This window comes from Cherax quadricarinatus, chromosome 6, assembly GCF_038502225.1.
Source record: "Cherax quadricarinatus isolate ZL_2023a chromosome 6, ASM3850222v1, whole genome shotgun sequence".
NCBI lineage: Eukaryota > Metazoa > Arthropoda > Malacostraca > Decapoda > Parastacidae > Cherax > Cherax quadricarinatus.
In genome coordinates this window covers 8,750,291-8,772,574 of record NC_091297.1, presented here as the reverse complement: position 1 = coordinate 8,772,574, position 22,284 = coordinate 8,750,291, and the positions used below count along the sequence as shown (strand labels likewise).

The 22,284-nt window shown below is 40.6% G+C and overlaps 1 protein-coding gene across 10 annotated transcripts in view; it reads left to right on the top strand.

Annotated features, from left to right (window-relative positions):
* Positions 1–22,284, top strand: part of LOC128691929 (SPARC-related modular calcium-binding protein 1) — a 741,978-nt gene that overhangs the window by 268,767 nt on the left and 450,927 nt on the right. For all 10 annotated transcript variants that reach the window (XM_070080108.1, XM_070080089.1, XM_070080126.1 and 7 more), the window contains one exon: positions 13,629–13,794. In XM_070080108.1, the coding sequence (XP_069936209.1) occupies positions 13,629–13,794 (166 nt within the window). The remainder of the gene's footprint in view (positions 1–13,628; positions 13,795–22,284) is intronic.

Genomic DNA, 22,284 nt, shown 5'->3' with positions numbered 1-22,284 from the left:
AAGGAAGACGAATAATGTCAGCGGCAGGGTTGCGCCCTTGCTCAGCCAGCTTCCAATACTCCTGCTCAAACTCCCACCCAACAACGGCAGCCAATGGGCCCCATGCTGCAGGAACAGGCTACAACAAACGCGTCCACCCTGGCACCAGAAAAGTCACCAGTGAGGAGCGCTGTAGCCCAAGACATTCATATTACCTCTGACACATCAAATGATGTCTACAGTCACGTGTTTCATTATATCATGTGACCTGACAGACTCAGAAGAAAACAAAGAGACATTCAGAAATATTGTGAAGACCTTTGTGAACATATGGATAATGGTCAAAACAGAGTCCATGCGTGTATGTATTTATAAGTTTATCCGACCACCAAACACAAGGTCCAGAGGCAATGCTGGGGGGAGGGGGGGGGTGACGGCCTCAGCCCGTTATTGTGCATATGTTTTTTTTTTTTTGCCGTGGAACACAGGGACTACAGCAAGAACATTATTGCACTAACTGACCATAAAGCCTGAGCTTGCTACCACCTGCAGCTCACAAGACTGCCATCCCCACGAGCCCTTTTGGGGCGGGGCAGATGGCAGACCAGAGGCCTAACTTCTCCCTACGAGCCCCGTGAGGGCGGGGACTGTGGCTAGGCCTGGGGACACTTAGTCCCAAAGATGAGGGGGTACTTGTACCTCCTCCCATGGGAGACTTAGGTCTCGAGATACTCCCCAGATAGGGAGCCAAGGCCGGGTCACCACTACTTGGAAAAGACCCGGGCCGGGAGAGTACCGGCGAAAAAAAACAAAAAAACTTATTGCAGCCACAGAATAGCCGAATTATATCGACATCCCCGTCGAGATCCTCAGACGGGTCATCTTAGGAGTGAGACCCGCGTCAGGACATAGTTCCTGACGAAGCAGTCAATAAACCTGAAGTGTTTGTAAGGACTTGATGAAGCTCCTGGAGAGTAAAACGTTGTCGTGATAAAATATATCATTATTTGCACATGTGTCCTTTTACCTAACGAATTGTCGGTAATTCTACCCTTATTGCTAACACAACGTCTACGTGATACCCAGTTGCTTTTGTGTCTTATACTTCAACTTAACGGTATATGTACCACTGATGTTATAATACTTGTTAAATACCGCAATAATATGAAATTTTGGTACAGATAACATCGCAACTACTTACTACCGCTGGTCCAACTTTTGGGCATCATCTACATCAGACCACAGTATATAAGCACACTTCCTCCTCCTGTGTTTCAGATTCATCAAGACTGAGGTTCTGAACAGGTGCTCCTAGGATGAGGGACTGATTACCTCATCTGGAACCTCTTATTTTTTTCTGTTATTGTCCATTTATTATGTTGATAAACCCACTGGTTGGCGAAACGTCAACATAATAAAGATACCCAGTTGTTGCACTTGTCTAATACTTCATCCCTTGTGTTGTCTTTACGGCTGCTTCCTTTTCCCATTATATTTCTTCCGGCAGTTTTTCAATTCTGTGCGTGATTTAAAAGTAGCGATGTTGGGAGATCTCACATTCAAGGATAATAATGTTGACATTGCTACTGCATGGAAAATGGTGGGCTGCATAACTAGAATTTTAATGACAAGAGACGCTGAGACAGTGATGATACTCTTTAAATCACTTGCTCTCTCTAGGCTGGGATATTGTTGTATGTTGGTTTAGAAAGACACGTAAGCAAACACTATGACATATTTATTAGAAAACGTTTCGGTCCTGGGACCTTGATCACTTCTAACATACAGAGGTAGAAAGACTATATATATAGGCGGAGAGTGAGGTGTGACGCACGTGACCTGAGGAATGTCATAAGAACATAAGAATGGAGGAACACTGTGGAAGGCCTACTGGCCCATGCGAGGCAGGTCCTTATCAAAACCTCTGCCTATGATGAAGAGGTAGACGTTGAAATCATGTGACTCCTGTGTTGTTGGGTTGGTGGTGCTTAAGTATCATGTATGCCAATGTTTTTGAAATTTTGTAGTTTCCAGTGTTGCGTTCTATAGTGTCGGTGACGGCGATTAGTGAGGCTTCTAGGCACCGTCGGCGTCTGAGGTCTGGTTCAGTGAGAACGAGTTGTGCCTCATTCCAGTTCATCAAATGTCCCGTGGAGTCTCTGTGGAGGACACAGGCGTACCTTACATCGTCTCTGTTAGAGGCATTTCGATGCTCATTCAAGCGGACTGCATCGAAAATGCCTCTAACAGAGACGATGTAAGGTACGCCTGTGTCCTCCACAGAGACTCCACGGGACATTTGATGAACTGGAATGAGGCACAACTCGTTCTCACCGAACCAGACCTCAGACGCCGACGGTGTCTAGAAGCCTCACTAATCGCCGTCACCGACACTATAGAATGCAACACTGGAAACTACAAAATTTCAAAAACATTGGCATACATGATACTTAAGCACCACCAACCCAACAACACAGGAGTCACATGATTTCAACGTCTACCTCTTCATCATAGGCAGAGGTTGTTTTGATAAGGACCTGCCTCGCATGGGCCAGTAGGCCTTCTACAGTGTTCCTCCATTCTTATGTTCTTATGACATTCCTCAGGTCACGTGCGTCACACCTCACTCTCCGCCTATATATATAAAGTTGAAGATATTGGCCTTACCAGCTATGTGTAATTTATATATATAAATATAGGAAACACTTAGCTGATAAATGACAGCAAATCGTCTACACAGCCACCCCTGCAGACGAGGTCTAGAAGCTATCGAAACCATCTCAACATGGGCTGTCAAGAAATATAATTTGTAAGTATATAAATTACCTCTGGGGGGTGTTATGTCAGCATATTTCATTCGATAATGGCTGACGATATACCTACTTGTTTGGACTCAAAAGTCCACACCTTACTGCCGACTATAGGTTGATTACAAACTCCTTGCGACTCAAGAACTGCGCAGTCCCCCGATCTACAAGAAATTCGCAACATACCTTGGTCTTGTAACGTGAGCTATGGGGTTCTCAACACCTTCGACAGGTATAGGTGACTTGATAGAAGCTCAAGTGTCCTTGGATGTCCACGTCTTCCATTGTCTAGGAAACGCACACTGGTACACTATGTTTCACAAGATTTGTCTTTATTGTTCACAATGTATCACAAGAGAAGCTGATCACACTTCTCTTATGTTTATTGTGTTTTGTGAGACACTTTATTCACACTAACGCACAGATCAGTGTTCTTTGCTGGTTATCCTGGCGTCAGTGTGACTCTCACTAGAGTCAAAGCTAGTCTCCCCATGCCACACCGCCCCAAGCCATCACTGCCCTAATACACAAAAAAAAAAACGCTGACCTAGTACCTTGCATCCTTGTCACCTCCTCGATGAAGCAAAGCAGAATGTTTGTTTCTTGCTGTCTTAAGCATAGACAACAATGTACACTATCTTTACTATGGTAATAAAGTGGGAGCAGGATTTTCCTTAATTGTCCTGCTAAAGTAAGAATGTACTGTCTCTTATAAAAATACACTTTGCAACACCGCTGCAAGGAGCGGAGGTCACTTGACTACGTTGCATAGCATCTGTGATCAATTACTCACTGTAGCAGTAAACAAGACGCTCGCCCCTTCTGAGAGGGCTTGGCCCCTCAGGGCTGAAAGGGGCTGAAGGGGCTGAAAGGGCTGAAGGGGGCTGATACCCCCCTCCTGGAGAAAATTTCTCCACACTGGGGGGCGGCGGAGGTTCGCTGCAGGTGAACTATTCATCACTTAACATTAATTTGATTTTCTCACTCGCCACCACTGCTGCTTGTCTTTTCTGAACAGCTTTAGTCTGTGTGGTTTCTGGAGAATCACTAATTTTGTTTTCAACACTGTGTAATTCTAACGGCACTAGTTTATTTATTGTCCGCTTATTCACTACACCTTTGCTCAAAACATCAACTGTCCTGATGATTCCATTTGCATCAGGATATATGGTCACAATTTTTCCAAGTGGCCATTGGGACCTCGGACCATCATTGTCGATAATCACTATGTCACCAGGTCTTAAGGACTTATGATTTTCAGGAACACCAGCTCCATAGAAGTGTTCTCTTAATGAGGTGAGATAGTCTTCTCGCCAAATTTTCTCCCAACGTTCAATCACTTTATTAAGGTGTTTGAATTTACGTCTGAGTTGCTCAGGTTCGAAATAAGTAGGATCCTCTATGATTTCTTTATCATTCATGGGAGGAACAGGTTCGAGCCTTCTGCCATGGAGTAAATGAGATGGACTTAACACTTCTAAATTGTCCAGATCATCGGTAACATAAGTTAGAGGTCTGTTGTTGACTATATTTTCTATTTCAGTCACAACTGTACGGAATTCTTCTAAGTCGATTCTTTGACGATGAAGAGTCTTCCTTAAACAACGTTTTACAATGCCGATCATTCTTTCATAAAATCCGCCGTGCCATGGAGATTTAGGAGGAATGTATCTCCAACGACAACTGCGTTGATTCAGCATCTGTTGTACCTCTGGTTGATCAAAGATCTTGGTTATATAAGCAGCACCAGCAACAAAGTTCGTTGCATTATCTGAAATCATCAGTCTGGGACATGCCCTTCTGGCTGCAAACCTTCTGAATAATTTGATAAAAGTTTCAGCAGACATGTCAGTGGCTACTTCTAGATGTACTGCTCTAGTTGTAGCACAAGTGAACAAACAGATGTACACCTTGATGGGAACTTTGTCAACTGTTTTGGTTAAAATTGTTGGTCCAGTGTAATCTACACCTGTCACCTCAAATGGAGTGATATTACAAACTCTTTCAGAGGGATATGGAGGTGGACCTGGATACTGACATACTCGCATATCGTAGTGACGACAAGTAATACAGTCCTTTATTTGTTTTTTCACACTTTGTCGACCTTGAGGTATCCAGTAGGACTGTCGTATATGACAAAGTGTGTCAGCTACCCCACCATGTAACACGTTACTGTGGGCGTTTTGAACAATCAGTTTTGTTAGCCAGTGATTCTTGGGGATCAATATTGGATGTATGGCTTCTTTAGGTAGTGAAGAATTATGAATTCTTCCTCGACATCTTATAATCTTTTCTGAGTCGAGATAAAGTCCTAAAGAATTAATCATGACAGGTTTCTTTGGGGATTTATCTTGTGTTTCCAGAAATTTATATTCTGTAGAGAAAACAACTTTCTGTATTAGTTTCACCCAGTATTTAATGGGTTCAAGACATTCATAATCAGGTTTAATTCCTTTAATGAATTTAAAGACAAGAGCTGTAACTCTTAAGAGTTTACCCAAAGATGAGTATTTAGATCCATCAATGACTATTTCTGTTGTGTCTGCAGTATTTACACAACTTATTTCTGCTGTGTTCAAGCAGACTGTTTCTTCTGGCATAATGTGAGCTTTTTGCTGAGGCCAGTTATTTTCATTAGAGAGCCAGTTCGGTCCGTGGAGCCATAATTTATTATCCACAAATTTCTTGAGTGGGACACCACGTGACAACATGTCAGCTGGATTCTCTAGGGTAGAGACGTGAAGAAAGAGATAATCTCTCTGCATTTCTTTTATTTCTGCTACTCTGTTCTGTACATAGACCAGCTTACTCTTATTATTTCTTAACCACTGGAGAACTGCCTCATTATCACTCCAGATCACGGTTTTTTCAATAGTGAGATGATCAAGTACTTTGTTGAGATAGACAGCTAATTTTGTACCTACATAGAGTGCTGTCAGTTCCAATTGTGGTACTGTTCTGACCTTCAAGGGTGCTACCCTGGCCTTTGAAGTAATTAGTGTACTTCCTTCAGCATTACTCATGTAAGCTACAGCGCCATAACCTCTGGTTGACGCATCACAGAACACATGTAATGTGTACTTGTTTCCCTCTTGACCTATTTGTCTGGGAAATTTAATTTGATGAAGTTGCTTAAACTCCTTGGATATTTCATCCCATGCTTGACTCATTTCTAGAGGCAAGTTCTCATCCCATCCAATTTTGAGTTTCCATGCATCTTGCATAAGCATTTTACCTTTTATGGTAATTGGTGAGACGAGTCCTAGAGGATCAAAACATTGTGATACCTCTGACAGTAAACTACGTTTAGTGAGTGTACTTCATGATTTATTGTTTATCTTTTTGAGAGTCAAAGTATCTTCCTGTGTGTTCCAATTAAGTCCCAGCATATTGTTGCAATCAGGAATTTCAGTTTCAGGGAAATCTTCTTTGATAAGTTCCCTTAACTGCTTTGAATTTGTATTCCACATCCTTAGAGGCATATTTGCTTCTTTCATCTCCTTGTTAGCTTCTCTGTATAAGGATTTCAAATCCTCCTCTTTATTCACAGTACCTTGAAGATTGTCCACATAGAAACTTTTCTTTAAGATTTCTTTGAAGGGACTTTCAGATTTCTTCAAATGTGTATTCAGAGTAGCTTCTAGTAAGAATGGAGAGGATGTTGCACCAAATAATACTGATTTGAAACGATAAGTTTTCACAGGACTTTGAGGATCATGTGGATTTTCAGGCCACAAGAATCGAGTATAATCTCTATCTATTTCTTGTAGTCCTACTCTTAAGAAAGCTTTGGAAATATCAGCCGTGTAGGCATATGGGTTTGTGCGAAATTTCATAAGCACGTCTCCAAGCTTCTCAGTTAGTGAGGGTCCGGTCATCAGACAGTCATTAAGACTTGCTACATCTTTATTTGCACGTGCGCTGCAATTATATACAACACGTAGTGGAGTGGTTTCAGAATCTTTTCTGACTCCATGGTGCGGGAGATAATGAGCGTTTGTCTTCAACTTATCTTCGACTATTTCCTCAATGAATTTATTGTCCAACTGTTCTTGTATGATATTATCATAGACAGTCAGTAGCTCTGGATTCTTCCTGAGCTCATGTATTTGTGCTTTCATCTGTCCGAAAGCCATGCGATAATTGCTAGGCAGATGTGGTGGATTTAATTTCCATGGTAACCTAACCCAATACTGTCCATCTTTATATTTGACAGTGTCCAAATATTGGTTATAAGTCTGAGACTCTTGTGGGCTTGGTTTATTTACATCAATACCTATCGCATCTAAATCCCACAACTTATCAACTGGTTCATTCATTTCTTCCAGTAATGATAATTTTTGCTGTGGTACATGATCAGCGGTTATTCTCGTAACTAGTACATTTTCCACTGAATCAATATCAGCTTGTTTCCCACTTTGAGAGGGAATGGGACCACATATCATGTGGCCTCCTGCTGTTTTCAGCAAGTGAACATCATGTTTACTTACTATATTTTGCACAAAACAGTGATAATAATCACTTCCAATGATTAAATCAATTGGACTAATTGTGTCCGTCTGTATGTCAGGACAGGCTAACTTGACCTTAGCTGCTTTCAGTGCTGCAACTGTTTCTTTTAATCCCTGGATCTGCACAGACTTAGGCAAATCATCTACTACCACAGCTTCTACTGTCTTTTTTCCTGTTTCCTAGACCAACAATGATTCTGGCTAGGTCATATGTCTGTTTACCAGAATTGTGGAAAAAACCAGCTATAACTGTATTTTGGCATAGGGTTGTTTATTCAGTTTCTGCAACACTGTTCTTCTTATGAAGGACCTTTGTGAGCCTTGATCAAATAGTGTTAGCACATTGGTTTTGTGTAATTTATTAGATAACTGAAATCGAGCTATCGGAAGAGCAGTTGCTTTAAACTTATCTCTCACATTTAATGCTGTTGCTTGTTGACTTCCTGATTCTGTGGAAGTCTTCTGCTGTTCAGCAAAAGTATTTGGGCATAATGTTGTATGATGCATACCCTTGCATTTAAAACACTTCTTCAGTGAGCATTTACCTCCCTTGTGTTCACCTAAACACTTGATGCACCTTTTCAGCTGATGAACACGTTGTTTACGTGCCTCCATTGATGTGTATTGACTACAATACTGTGCCCAATGTGTTCCATCACAAAGTACACATTTTGGAGTACGTTTATGTGCGACAATTTGTTTACTGTCTGTTGTATTCACAGCTTGATAAATGCCTATATGGGATTTCCCATTATGTGGTTTAGTGGGAGTAGGTATACTCTTTTTATACTGAGTTGAAGGTTTATTATCCACGGGATTTGTGTATTTTTCATCTTGTCTCGTTGCTTGCATGCATGAAACTATTGTTTGTAAACCATTGCTAATTTCTTCACAAGTGAAATAGCGTTTATTGAACATAATATTTAATCGTTCAATAGTTTGTGGTGACAACTTATCTTGTACAATACCACTGATAAACCAATCACATTGTCTTAGGTCATATTTAGCACCTAGAGATCTGAGACTATTGTCTAATGTAATTCTAAATGCCTGTAAGTCTGAAAAACAATGTTTGGGTGGCTTCAAGCTTGATATTAAGACTGCATGTCTAACTCTAGCCTTGTCAGCATCAAAGTAATTGCCTGCTAAGACACGTAAGGCTATTTGATAATTGCCTTTGACCACCGGAAATGACTTAATCAGTTCATAGGGTTCTCCCTTCACAAGACATTTAAGGTAATTGAACTTGGTAATCTCATCTATGTCAGTTCGTGAATTTACTATGGATTGAAAACCACTAATGAATTCTTCGTAATTATGACCTTGGAAAATAGGTAATGACAATGTAGGTAAGCTTGGTAATGGGACACTTGTTGTTGTTACAAGTGTAACAGGTGTTTGACCACTAGTTACAGTAGGTCTCTGTGACAGAGTTCACCTAAACACTTGATGCACCTTTTCAGCTGATGAACACGTTGTTTACGTGCCTCCATTGATGTGTATTGACTACAATACTGTGCCCAATGTGTTCCATCACAAAGTACACATTTTGGAGTACGTTTATGTGTGACAATTTGTTTACTGTCTGTTGTATTCACAGCTTGATAAATGCCTATATGGGATTTCCCATTATGTGGTTTAGTGGGAGTAGGTATACTCTTTTTATACTGAGTTGAAGGTTTATTATCCACGGGATTTGTGTATTTTTCATCTTGTCTCGTTGCTTGCATGCATGAAACTATTGTTTGTAAACCATTGCTAATTTCTTCACAAGTGAAATAGCGTTTATTGAACATAATATTTAATCGTTCAATAGTTTGTGGTGACAACTTATCTTGTACAATACCACTGATAAACCAATCACATTGTCTTAGGTCATATTTAGCACCTAGAGATCTGAGACTATTGTCTAATGTAATTCTAAATGCCTGTAAGTCTGAAAAACAATGTTTGGGTGGCTTCAAGCTTGATATTAAGACTGCATGTCTAACTCTAGCCTTGTCAGCATCAAAGTAATTGCCTGCTAAGACACGTAAGGCTATTTGATAATTGCCTTTGACCACCGGAAATGACTTAATCAGTTCATAGGGTTCTCCCTTCACAAGACATTTAAGGTAATTGAACTTGGTAATCTCATCTATGTCAGTTCGTGAATTTACTATGGATTGAAAACCACTAATGAATTCTTCGTAATTATGACCTTGGAAAATAGGTAATGACAATGTAGGTAAGCTTGGTAATGGGACACTTGTTGTTGTTACAAGTGTAACAGGTGTTTGACCACTAGTTACAGTAGGTCTCTGTGACAGAGTTTTGCGGCAGATAGCCTGTACTCCTGTCCACCTTAATTGTTGATCACTAAATGTATCCAAAACATTTTTAATTTCATCCTCAGATGGATCTGATTCAAGAAATTTATTTTCATAATGTGTATAGTCTGAATTAATTATTTCCAGACGCTGTGTAAATAATCCAAACTTGACCTCAAGATCATCAAAATCTATGTTTGTATCTTGAGTTAATCCTATACAGACTGAAATTAGATTTTCTAATTGTGTAATCTTAGTCTGTAAAGACTGAAACTGAGTTTTCAAACAAGCCATTTTAATGGTATACTGAAAATTCTAGCACCACACTTAGAGTGTTTAAAAACTCTGTACTGCTATAGACAGCTGAGTTTTTGTTATGCTTAAGTCAGCAATAATCGAGTCAGACACTACTGACCCACTAAGCTTAACCTCAGGGTCAATGACCATGAAGGGTACAGGGTACATGTGTCTGGTGTTTATGGCTTGAGTTTGCTGTGTCAGCCTGACCACGATGATTAATCGTAAATAACGATATACACTTCATTCACTATACACTATAAATGTCACTGTATAACTGTAAATTACCCGTGAATATTACTTACACATATATAAATTTCACTGTTAATATATATTTGAAAGCTTACACTTTATATATAAGTTCCTTTAATATAACAGGTAGATCTATAAGAAACAAACTTTAACACAATCTTGTCTCTTAATTTCTGTCTATAAACATTATAAACACTGTGTATATATATACACTCAGACAAACAACATCACTTGGGTTGTTGTCTTAATCAGCAATTTCTCGAGATTGGAGCAGTTGATGGAGGGTGCAGGATACCATCCCCCGTCTTCTTGTTGGGTGAGTCACCCAGCTCCCCTTTTCGTTGGGTGAACGCTGGGTGAGCGCCCGTTTTCTTTTGGCTGCCCATTCTCTGTGATTGAGTCTGGAGGGACTCATTTATACTGATTTATATTGTAAAACACTAGTTTTGCAGCTTTTTTCGAAGGACCTTGGCTCATAGGTTATTTGTACACTGTAGTACAACATATTTGGACCACAGTGTGGTCTTTATCCGGTTCGAGCACGACCAAATTCTGTTGAAGATATTGGCCTTACCAGCTATGTGTAATTTATATATATAAATATAGGAAACACTTAGCTGATAAATGACAGCAAATCGTCTACACAGCCGCCCCTGCAGACGAGGTCTAGAAGCTGTCGAAACCATCTCAGCATGGGCTGTCAAGAAATATAATTTGTAAGTATATAAACTACCCCTGGGGGTGTTATGTCAGCATATTTCATTCGATAATGGCTGACGATATACCTACTTGTTTGGACTCAAAAGTCCACACCTTACTGCCGACTATAGGTTGATTACAAACTCCTTGCGACTCAAGAACTGCGCAGTCCCCCGATCTACAAGAAATTTGCAACATACCTTGCTCTTGTAACGTGAGCTATGGTGTTCTCAACACCTTCGACAGGTATCGGTGATTTGATAGAAGCTGAAGTGTCCTTGGATGTCCACGTCTTCCATTGTCTAAGAAACGCACACTGGTACACTATGTTTCACAAGATTTGTCTTTATTGTTCACAATGTATCACAAGAGAAGCTGATCACACTTCTCTTATGTTTATTGTGTTTTGTGAGACACTTTATTCACACTAACGCACAGATCAGTGTTCTTTGCTGGTTATCCTGGCGTCAGTGTGACTCTCACTAGAGTCAAAGCTAGTCTCCCCATGCCACACCGCCCCAAGCCGTCACTGCCCTAATACACAAAAAAAAAAAAAACGCTGACCTAGTACCTTGCATCCTTGTCACCTCCTCGATGAAGCAAAGCAGAATGTTTGTTTCTTGCTGTCTTAAGCATAGACAACAATGTACACTATCTTTACTATGGTAATAAAGTGGGAGCAGGATTTTCCTTAATTGTCCTGCTAAAGTAAGAATGTACTGTCTCTTATAAAAATACACTTTGCAACACCGCTGCAAGGAGCAGAGGTCACTTGACTACGTTGCATAGCATCTGTGATCAATTACTCACTGTAGCAGTAAACAAGACGCTCGCCCCTTCTGAGAGGGCTTGGCCCCTCAGGGCTGAAAGGGGCTGAAGGGGCTGAAAGGGCTGAAGGGGGCTGATACCCCCCTCCTGGAGAAAATTTCTCCACATATAATGCCTTTCTACCTCTGTATGTTAGATGTGATCAAGGTCCCAGGGCCGAAACGTTTTCTAATAAATATGTCATAGTGTTTGCTTACGTGTCTTTCTAAACCAACTTGTCGGTATTTATTACCAAGGTTTATACCATTGTTGTATGTACCATTCAAGGCAGGCTTGATTGCTGAGTGGGAAGACGTACAGAGAACTTTCACTGCTTATGCACGCTCAAGCATCTGAACACTTAAAATCCATTTAACTGTACTCCTTGGAACATAGGCTAAAAAGGTACATAATAGTTTACACCTGGAAAATCGGGGAGGCACTGGTCCTAAACGTGAACGCCGAAATCACTCCGGCAGACAGTGGAAAATAACTTAACTAAAAAATCAGGGGCGCGACAAGAACACCAAGACTATTCAACGCAGTTTCTCTGTGCATAAGGGAAATTACCAACCCTCTCGTGGTTTTCAAGAGGAAACAGGACAAGTTCATCAGATCGATACCTGATCAGCGGGACTGGTTTGGACTACCTGCGACCGTCAGTAACAAGCCTTGTTGATCAGGCTTTGATCCTCCAGGAGGCTTGGTCTGGGACTGGGCCGCGTGAGCGTTGATCTCCGGAAAAGACATTCAAGCATCAATCTTCCCTTTTGTACTCTGGTTTCACGAGGTACTCAAAATTTAGTACCGCTTGGTCGCTGGTCCCTAGTGTTACTCTAAATTTGATTTCCTCAGTGTTAGCCTCACTGTAAGTAAAGACATGATCAAGTCTATCTGGCTCCCTCATGAAATTCCTCATTGCTGCTTTGATGAGCATTGCTGTGCACATTACCTGACCCGAAGTGAGTTCCAATACCTACATTTAACTTCCTGTCATTATAGTCACCTAAAATGAATAATTATGCTTCGTTTCTTCTCGCTCTCACCCTTATTATTTTCAGCATGTGTATTATCTCCCTGTTCTCATACTCCTCCTTAAGTCTCCTGTTGTTGGGTGGGTTATAGACTACTACCACTGTTACCTTAGGCACTTTCGCTGTTGTTATTTCTGCTAGGTAGTTGTTGAAGTCACGGATTTCCATCTCACAATCCATATATTGCAGATAAATCTTCAGAGGATGGTCTGGTCCACAGTGGACCAGTCGTAACCTGATAATGATCTAAGACAGACCGAAACGTGCTCTCAAGATTTATCTCCAGTTTGTGGGTAACTGGTTTCTTCACTCTGGTAACGTCCCTCCACCTGCCATATTTTATCTCCTTCCATTCTGTATCACATCTCTCCTTTATATTTGACTTAATAATCCTAATTTTGTATCTATAATGACACTAAAGACAAGTTTTCCCCATCTTATTTCTCTCAGCTCCTCTCTTGTTTTTTTTTTTTTTTTTTTTTTTTATCACACTGGCCGATTCCCACCAAGGCAGGGTGGCCCGAAAAAGAAAAACTTTCACCATCATTCACTCCATCACTGTCTTGCCAGAAGGGCGCTTTACACTACAGTATTAATTTGTTAGTACAAATTTGTTTCTGTTACGCAAATTAATACTTTTAACTCTCAGTCACAGACGTGCTTCTGCACTTTGCTCATTTCCATTTTCCTGGTTCCTGGATGTATTTTGTTTTGTTTACTAACAGAACTGTCGTATTGTGTAGCAGTTTGCTGCTCTACCATGTGATAGTTATATTATGGGAACCTTAAAAATAACATCTGTCTTGAAAGGCCAAACATTTGACCTTAAAATACACATATTTAACTATGCCATAAAGCTGAGATGTCATGTAATTGACCAACATGTGACCTGCTACGTTACAACCTGACCCGTGACCCCTGTTTCTCCTGCAGAGATTTGAGTTGGAGCGTCAGGTGGACTGCAACGTGGCGTGTGAGGACAGGTCCCGTGACCCCGTATGTGGCACTAATGGTCACACCTACGACAACATATGTGACCTCGACCGTGACATCTGCAAGAAGGTCAAGGTCACTCTGAAGCACGTGGGCGAGTGTTCCCGTGAGTATATTTGTATAACCTGTGTACTCACCTAATTGTGCTCGCCTAATTGTGGTTGCAGGGGCCGAGACTCAGCTCCTGGCCCCGCCTCTTCACTGATCGCTACTAGGTCCTCTCTCTCCCTGCTCCATGAGCTTTATCATACCTCATCTTAAAGCTATGTATGGTTCCTGCCTCCACTACCTCACTTGCTAGGCTATTCCACTTCCTGACTACTCTGTGACTGAAGAAATACTTCCTAACATCCCTTTGACTCATCTGAGTCTTCAATTTCCAATTGTGAACCCTTGTTTCTGTGTCCCATCTCTGGAACATCCTGTCTCTGTCCACCTTGTCTATTCCACGCAGTATTTTGTATGTCGTTATCATGTCTCCCCTAACCCTCCTGTCCTCCAGTGTCGTCAGGCCGATTTCCCTTAACCTTTCTTCGTAGGACATTCCCCTGAGCTCTGGAACTAACCTTGTCGCAAACCTTTGCACTTTCTCTAATTTCTTGACGTGCTTGATCAAGTGTGGGTTCCAAACAGGTGCTGCATACTCCAGTATGGGCCTGACGTACACGGTGTACAGTGTCTTGAACAATTCCTTACTAAGGCATCGGAACGCTATTCTCAGGTTTGCCAGGCGCCCATATGCTGCAGCAGTTATCTGGTTGATGTGTGCTTCCGGAGACGTGATCGGTGTTATACTCACCCCAAGATCTTTCTCCTTGAGCGAGGTTTGCAGTCTTTGGCCACCTAGCCTATACTCCGTCTGCGGTCTTCTTTGCCCTTCCCCGATCTTCATGACTTTGGCAGGGTTAAATTCGAGAAGCCAGGTGTCCAACCTGTCCAGGTCTCTTTGATGTCCTACCTGATCCTCATCTGATTTAATACTCCTCATTAACTTCACATTATCTGCGAGCAGGGACACTTCTGAGTCTAACCCTTCCATAATGTCATTCACATATACCAGAAATAGCACTGGTCCTAGGCCCGACCCCTGTGGGACCCCGCTCGTCACAGGTGCCCACTGTGATACCTCATCACGTACCATGACTCGTTGTTGCCTCCCTGTCAGGTATTCTCTGATCCATTGCAGCGCCCTTCCTGTTATACGCGCCTGATCCTCTGGCTTCTGTGTGTGCACTTGTGCGTGTGTGAGTGTGTGTGTGTGTGTGTGTGTGTGTGTGTGTGTGTGTGTGTGTGTGTGTGTGTGTGTGTGTGTGTGTGTACTCACCGAGTTATATTTGCAAGTGTCAATACTCAGCTCCTAGTCCAATTTCCTAGACTACTTTGCTCGGCATCACTGATCTCTGGCCTCTTGGGCCTTATCATGTCTATTCCTGAAGCTGTATATTGAGTTTGCCTCCATCACTGCTTCATTCACATCATTCCACTAAAGAAACACTTCCTTACATCCTTATTGGTCATCTGTGTCTTCAGCTTCCATCTGTGTCCCCTTGATCCTGGTCCCCATAATTCAGTCTGTCCCTATATTCTCTATCAATTTTTCATAAGATTTTATTTGTCGAAATCGTGTCTTCTCATCTCGTTCTCATTATCACTCTCTCCTTCAAGTCTCTCCTCATAGTGCATTCCTCTCAGTTCTGGTACTTATCTGATTGTAGACTCCAGATTTATTATAAACTCTATGTCTAAAAAAAGTACAATATATTCAGGAATGGTCAATATTATGGACACACTTCATAAAAAGCCCCTGATTATGACTTTTTCTAGCTTCAAGTTTGTGAATGTTCTGAGATTTACTGATCTTGGTTTATATGGCTTGTGTGTCACTTTGGCTTGGTGTTATATATACCCCCAGGTCCTTGACCTTCACTAATATTTGCAGTTACTCGTCGCCCATTCCATACTCGCCTTCGTCAAATCCCATGACGTTAAGTTTATTTGGATTTACCTTTTGAAATCACTTTCTTGACCACATCTGCTGCCTGTTGAAGTCTCCCTGGGGTTTATATTTATTCCCCTATCTTATTACTCTTCTAATTAGCTTAAACATCATCATCAAACAGTGACACATGACCCAGTCCCTTCTGGTAGGTCATTGCCATCAGGGAAAGCACTGATCCTAATACTTGTTGGACCCTACTTGTTACTCTCTCCCATTCTGATATTCTCAGCCCATACTGTTACTCCCTTCTGTTATTTAGGTACCCTCTGTTCCTCTGTGTATTTTATTCCTGCCTCTTCTAATTTGTAGATTAATCTGTGATACTGTATCATATACTTTCTGATAATCCACCCAACTCCGCCTTTTTTCTCTTATAACAGTCATCGTACCATGGAACTTTAGCAAGCGTCTTAAACAACATTTACCATTGCTAAATTCGTGCTGGTTTTCCGCCCAAGATTGGTTCCAGGCGCTAGAGGGATGTATCGTATAGGATTGATGACACAATCTTCTCTACAGATGCTACACTTCTCTTTTCCTTGAATAAGGTCTCCTGCAAAATGTTCTGCAATGTACTGGTTCGTAATTAAGTACATCTTGACCCTCATACTTTTTTCTAAATGGTGGTAATTGTGGTGGTTGATGATAAATGGTGGTGATTGTGGTGGTTGATGATAAATGGTGGTGATTGTGGTGGTTGATGATAAATGGTGGTGATTGATGATAAATGGTGGTGATTGTGGTGGTTGATGATAAATGGTGGTGATTGTGGTGGTTGATGATAAATGGTGGTGGTTGATGATAAATGGTGGTGATTGTGGTGGTTGATGATAAATGGTGGTAATTGTGGTGGTTGATGATAAATGGTGGTGATTGTGGTGGTTGATGATAAATGGTGGTGATTGATGATAAATGGTGGTGATTGTGATGGTGGTGATTGTGGTGGTTGATGATAAATGGTGGTGATTGTGGTGGTTGATGATAAATGGTGGTGATTGTGCTGGTTGATGATAAATGGTGGTGATTGTGCTGGTTGATAAATGGTGGTGACTGTGCTGGTTGATGATAAATGGTGGTGATGATAAATGGTGGTGATTGTGCTGGTTGATGATAAATGGTGGTGATTGTGCTGGTTGATGATAAATGGTGGTGATTGTGCTGGTTGATGATAAATGGTGGTGATTGTGCTGGTTGATGATAAATGGTGGTGATTGTGGTGGTTGATGATAAATGGTGGTGATTGTGCTGGTTGATGATAAATGGTGGTGATTGTGCTGGTTGATGATAAATGGTGGTGATTGTGCTGGTTGATGATAAATGGTGGTGTATAAGAATTTCCATTACTGACAAAGTCTTGATAATAAATACCTTGTACCTTACTTATCTATAAGAGATATATATTTGCTGTGTTTGAACTTACCATGATCATCAAGATATATATTTGCTGTGTTTGAACTTACCATGATCATCAAGATATATATTTGCTGTGTTTGAACTTACCATGATCATCAAGATATATATTTGCTGTGTTTGAACTTACCATGATCATCAAGATATATATTTGCTGTGTTTGAACTTACCATGATCATCAAGATATATATTTGCTGTGTTTGAACTTACCATGATCATCAAGATATATATTTGCTGTGTTTGAACTTACCATGATCATCAACATATATATTTGCTGTGTTTGAACTTACCATGATCATCAAGATATATATTTGCTGTGTTTGAACTTACCATGATCATCAACATATATATTTGCTGTGTTTGAACTTACCATGATCATCAAGATATATATTTGCTGTGTTTGAACTTACCATGATCATCAAGATATATATTTGCTGTGTTTGAACTTACCATGATCATCAAGATATATATTTGCTGTGTTTGAACTTACCATGATCATCAAGATATATATTTGCTGTGTTTGAACTTACCATGATCATCAAGATATATATTTGCTGTGTTTGAACTTACCATGATCATCATTAATTAATAAAAATCTTTCATGTTGCCTTTTTTTGTTCATAATTTTTTTTTTCAAAATTATAGCTGTTCAATGGTATAAAAGTCTAATTGTTAATTGTATATTTACCTGATGACCGCCATATCAGGTGACCTTGAGGAGAAAGACCTGGTGGGTTTAGCGTTTAGTTTTGATTATAATAATTTAGAAGAAAGGAAGCCTACATTTGGTAAGTTTTTCCACTTTTACTCAGTGACAGAAACACTTGTGTTGTCAGTTTTGGAAGATATTTTGTTATGCTTAAAGTTGTAGCTTCTAGTAGGTGTGGTAGCAGACATCTTAAAGAAATTAAGGTTAAAATGGTCTTTGCAGTTTAGTACCTTAAGAACTCATATAAGAACTGTCTTATAAAATATTGCTGGTAATGTTGGTCCTATAACCGTTAGTCTATCCTCGTATTCAAGGTAATTTAATTCTTGGAAAAATTTGGTTACCCTGTATTGTACTTTTTCAGGTGATACAGGGTGTTTCAGAAGATTTAGTCTCATTGCTTGAATAAATCAAGAATGGTGCCGAAGGTCACTATAAGGCTCTTCACAGTGGTAGGACAGTGGAGTAGGTTGCAACAGAAGGTACGATGTGCTGCAGATATGGGACACCATGAGCTTAGCTCGACGCATATAGCTACAAATAGGTAAATACAGATAGGTATGTACAGGGAATCTGTAGGATTGGATGATAATTTTCTTGTATTCAAAGGTAAATATTGTGGATTTTGTTGTTCAGTTGCTCCTACTCATAGGCTCTTTTTTTTTTAGGCTCAGAGTTGGATTGTTGTGCCAAACATAGTCATTTGCTACACTGAAAAGCATTTTGAGATCTTCCCTCTTATTCCTTATTTGAAGTATTGTTATTCTCGTGGGATTCTGCTTATATTATGGCATTACTTGGCCACTTCAATGAACTACATCTAGCAGCCTGGTTAACCAGGCAGGCACCAGATAAGCCTGGACCAGGGCTGGAGCCTGACCCAGGGCTGGAGCCTGGCCTAGGGCTGGGCTCCGGGAGTAGAAAAACTCTCAGGAGTCATCAGAGGTCAGAGGTATAAGGTGAAAAATGTCCTTGACAGATTGAAGGATAAAAATGTCAAGTAGGGTCTGGAGGAAGGATAGAGAGAAAGATTAGAAGAGAGCAATGTAATAGGGTACAGGCAGGAAGAAGGAAAATATAAAGAGGTGGAAGAGTAGGAAGAGAAGTAGGGTGAGAGGGGAGTGTAGGATAGGAATAGGGAGAGAAACACGGTGAGAAGGGAGTATAGAGTAGGTGTAAGGGAGGAGAGGGTAAATATGTAGATGTATCCAAAAAAGAAAGAAGAGGCACACTGAGGCGCAGCTCGTTAGGGAAATTGAAGCATATCCTGTGTGGTAAATGAGGGAAGGGAAGGGTTGAGTGAAGCCTTCATCAGGAAGAGTAACACTGATCACTACAACCAGGGCAGGAGGAAAGGCTGATGATGACTGGGAGCGAGAGAGAGAGAGAGAGAGAGAGAGAAAGAGAGAGAGAGAGAGAGAGAGAGAGAGAGAGAGAGAGAGAGAGAGAGAGAGAGAGAGAGAGAGAGAGAGAGAGAGAGAGAGAGGATTAAATGAGACTAGGTAAGAGGGGATTTAGATTTTTAGATTTTGCCTAGAGGGTAGAGAGGGCGAGTTAATATACGCAGCATCTCTCTTCCTGCTAGTGGACGTAGCCGAGACGACACTGTCGAAATCAGCGCCAGTCTGGATCTGTGTAAATACTCGTAGCTTTTGAAATTACTGTTGTGTAATGGAGTCCGGCAGGTTTTTGTTAGATGCTGCCAACATTAGTTACAAAGTGCTTATATTGTTAATACATCTCTCTTGTTACTTGCTCTATACTAAGATATTGCGAAGTAATTCTGTTTATTATTATTATTATTATTATTATTATTATTATTATTATTATTATTATTATTATTATTATTATTATGTATCCCAGAAAGGGTACCTTTAAGAGTTTGCCTGAATTTTTTTCCTCCATTTTTTCCTTCCTCCAACTTTTAGATTTTATTTTACTCATGCAATCGCCTCCAAATTTCCAACACTTGTACGGTAACCAAGACCAAATTTTTGGAACAATGGTCAGGTTCACGTGCCTTTTGACCAAGGTTTGTGAACCCATCCCCATCCTCCGGGAATGGTTCAGATTTTCAAAATCCTCAGCGGCGAACCATCAAATGTTCAACAAAAGATGACAAAAAAATCGACTGTGATGGAGAGTTCAGCAGATTTGACCATTTTATGTGCAAAATAGTGTGAAATTTTTATTTATGCTATATTATGTTAAATAATTCACTGGTCAATGATGTTACACCGATTTTAGGATAAATTTGTGGTGCTGATTCCGAATATGTCATCGAGTTTCCTTGTTTAGCTCTAGTGTTTGATAAATTTGGTATCCCACTGAAAAACATAAAAGATTTTTTTTTTTATTAACACATCGGCCGTTTCCCACCAAGGCAGGGTGACCCGAAAAAGAAAAACTTTCATCATTCACTCCACTGTCTTGCCAGAGACGCGCTTACACTACAGTTATAAAACTGCAACATTAACACCCCTCCTTCAGAGTGCAGACACTGTACTTCCCATCTCCACGACTCGAAGTCCGGCCTGCCGGTTTACCTGAATCCCTTCATAAACATTACCCTGCTCACACTCCAACAGCACGTCAAATCCTAAAAACCATTTGTCTCCATTTACTCCTAACACGCTCATGCACGCTTGCTGGAAGTCCAAGCCCCTCGCACACAAAACCTCCTTTACCCCCTCCTTCCATCCTTTCCTAGACTTACCTCTACCCCGCCTTCCCTCCACTACAGATTTATACACTCGAAGTCATTTTGTTTTGTTCCATTCTCTCTGCATGTCCGAACCACCACAGCAACCCCTCCTCAGCCCTTTGGTAATCCCACACCTCCTCCTAATCTCAAAACTATGAATTCTCTGCATTATACTCACCCCACACATTGCTCTCAGACATGACATCTCCACTGCCTCCAGCCTTCTCCTTGTAGCATTCACCATCCATGCCTCACACCCATAAAAGAGCATTGGTATAGCTATACTCTCATGTATTACTCTCTTTGCTTCCATGGATAATGTTCTTTGTCTTCACAGACTCCTCAGTGCACCACTCACCTTTTTCCTTTCATCAATTCTATGATTCACCTTATCCTTCATAGACCCATCTGCTGACACGTCCACTCCTAAATATCTGAATACATTCACCTCCTCCATACTCTCTCCCTCCAATCTGATATCCAATCTTCCGTTTCCTAAATTTCAATATATTTTCACATATTAGATGTGAAAATCCATTGAACAGGCGAGGCTAACTTACAAATTGCATTGAAAATATTTTTTAGATCATGCAAAAGTCAAATCATGCAGTATATACTGGCACTTTATTTTATATAACAACGGTGGGCAAACTGCGGCTTGGTAGCCGCATGCGGCTTCCGAAGGTACTCAGTGAGGTTCTTGAGACAATATTGCTATAGTGATCGCTGATGCTACAGTGATCACTGATGCTACAAAGTAGAAATGGGCAAGGAGAGGAGGAGGAGTTTGAGGTAATCAGTCCCTCAACCTGGAATCGATGTGTTCAGTCCATCACTCTTGTAGAAAGTGCAGCATATGGCCGGAGAAGTGGTTTATATATTGTAGTCAGGCGAGGCGAAGCAGGAGGAGGAGTGATGATTCCCATATGTTGCATACGTGTCTCAATCTTCAACTTGTCGGTTTTTCAAACCATTTATCACATAAAATTTTATATTAATAATCTATAATATATATATATATATATATATATATATATATATATATATATATATATATATATATATATATATATATATATATATATATATATATATATATATATATATATATATATATATATATATATATATATATATATATATATGCAATAAGATCACAGTAAACAGGTGAGTTCAGAATATGCAAAACAGCCACTGTGAAAGAATAGAGAATTTCCAAGTGCTTTCGTGACTACTCATATGGAGAGGGAGAGGGAAAGGGAGCATGGACACGGGGGTCGTCCCACAGTTACTAAAAACAACAGACATAGCCCCACTCCACAAAGGGGGCAGTAAAGCAACAGCAAAGAACTACAGTCCGATAGCACTAACATCCCATATAAAAATCTTTGAAAGGGTCCTAAGAAGCAAGATCACCACCCATCTAGAAACCCATCAGTTACACAACCCAGGGCAACATGGGTTTAGAACAGGTCGCTCCTGTCTGTCTCAACTATTGGATCATTACGACAAGGTCCTAAATGCACTAGAAGACAAAAGAAATGCAGATGTAATATATACAGAATTTGCAAAAGCCTTCGACAAGTGTGACCATGGCGTAATAGCGCACAAAATGCGTGCTAAAGGAATAACAGGAAAAGTCGGTCGATGGATCTATAATTTCCTCACTAACAGAACACAGAGAGTAGTCGTCAACAGAGTAAAGTCCGAGGCAGCTACGGTGAAAAGCTCTGTTCCACAAGGCACAGTACTCGCTCCCATCTTGTTCCTCATC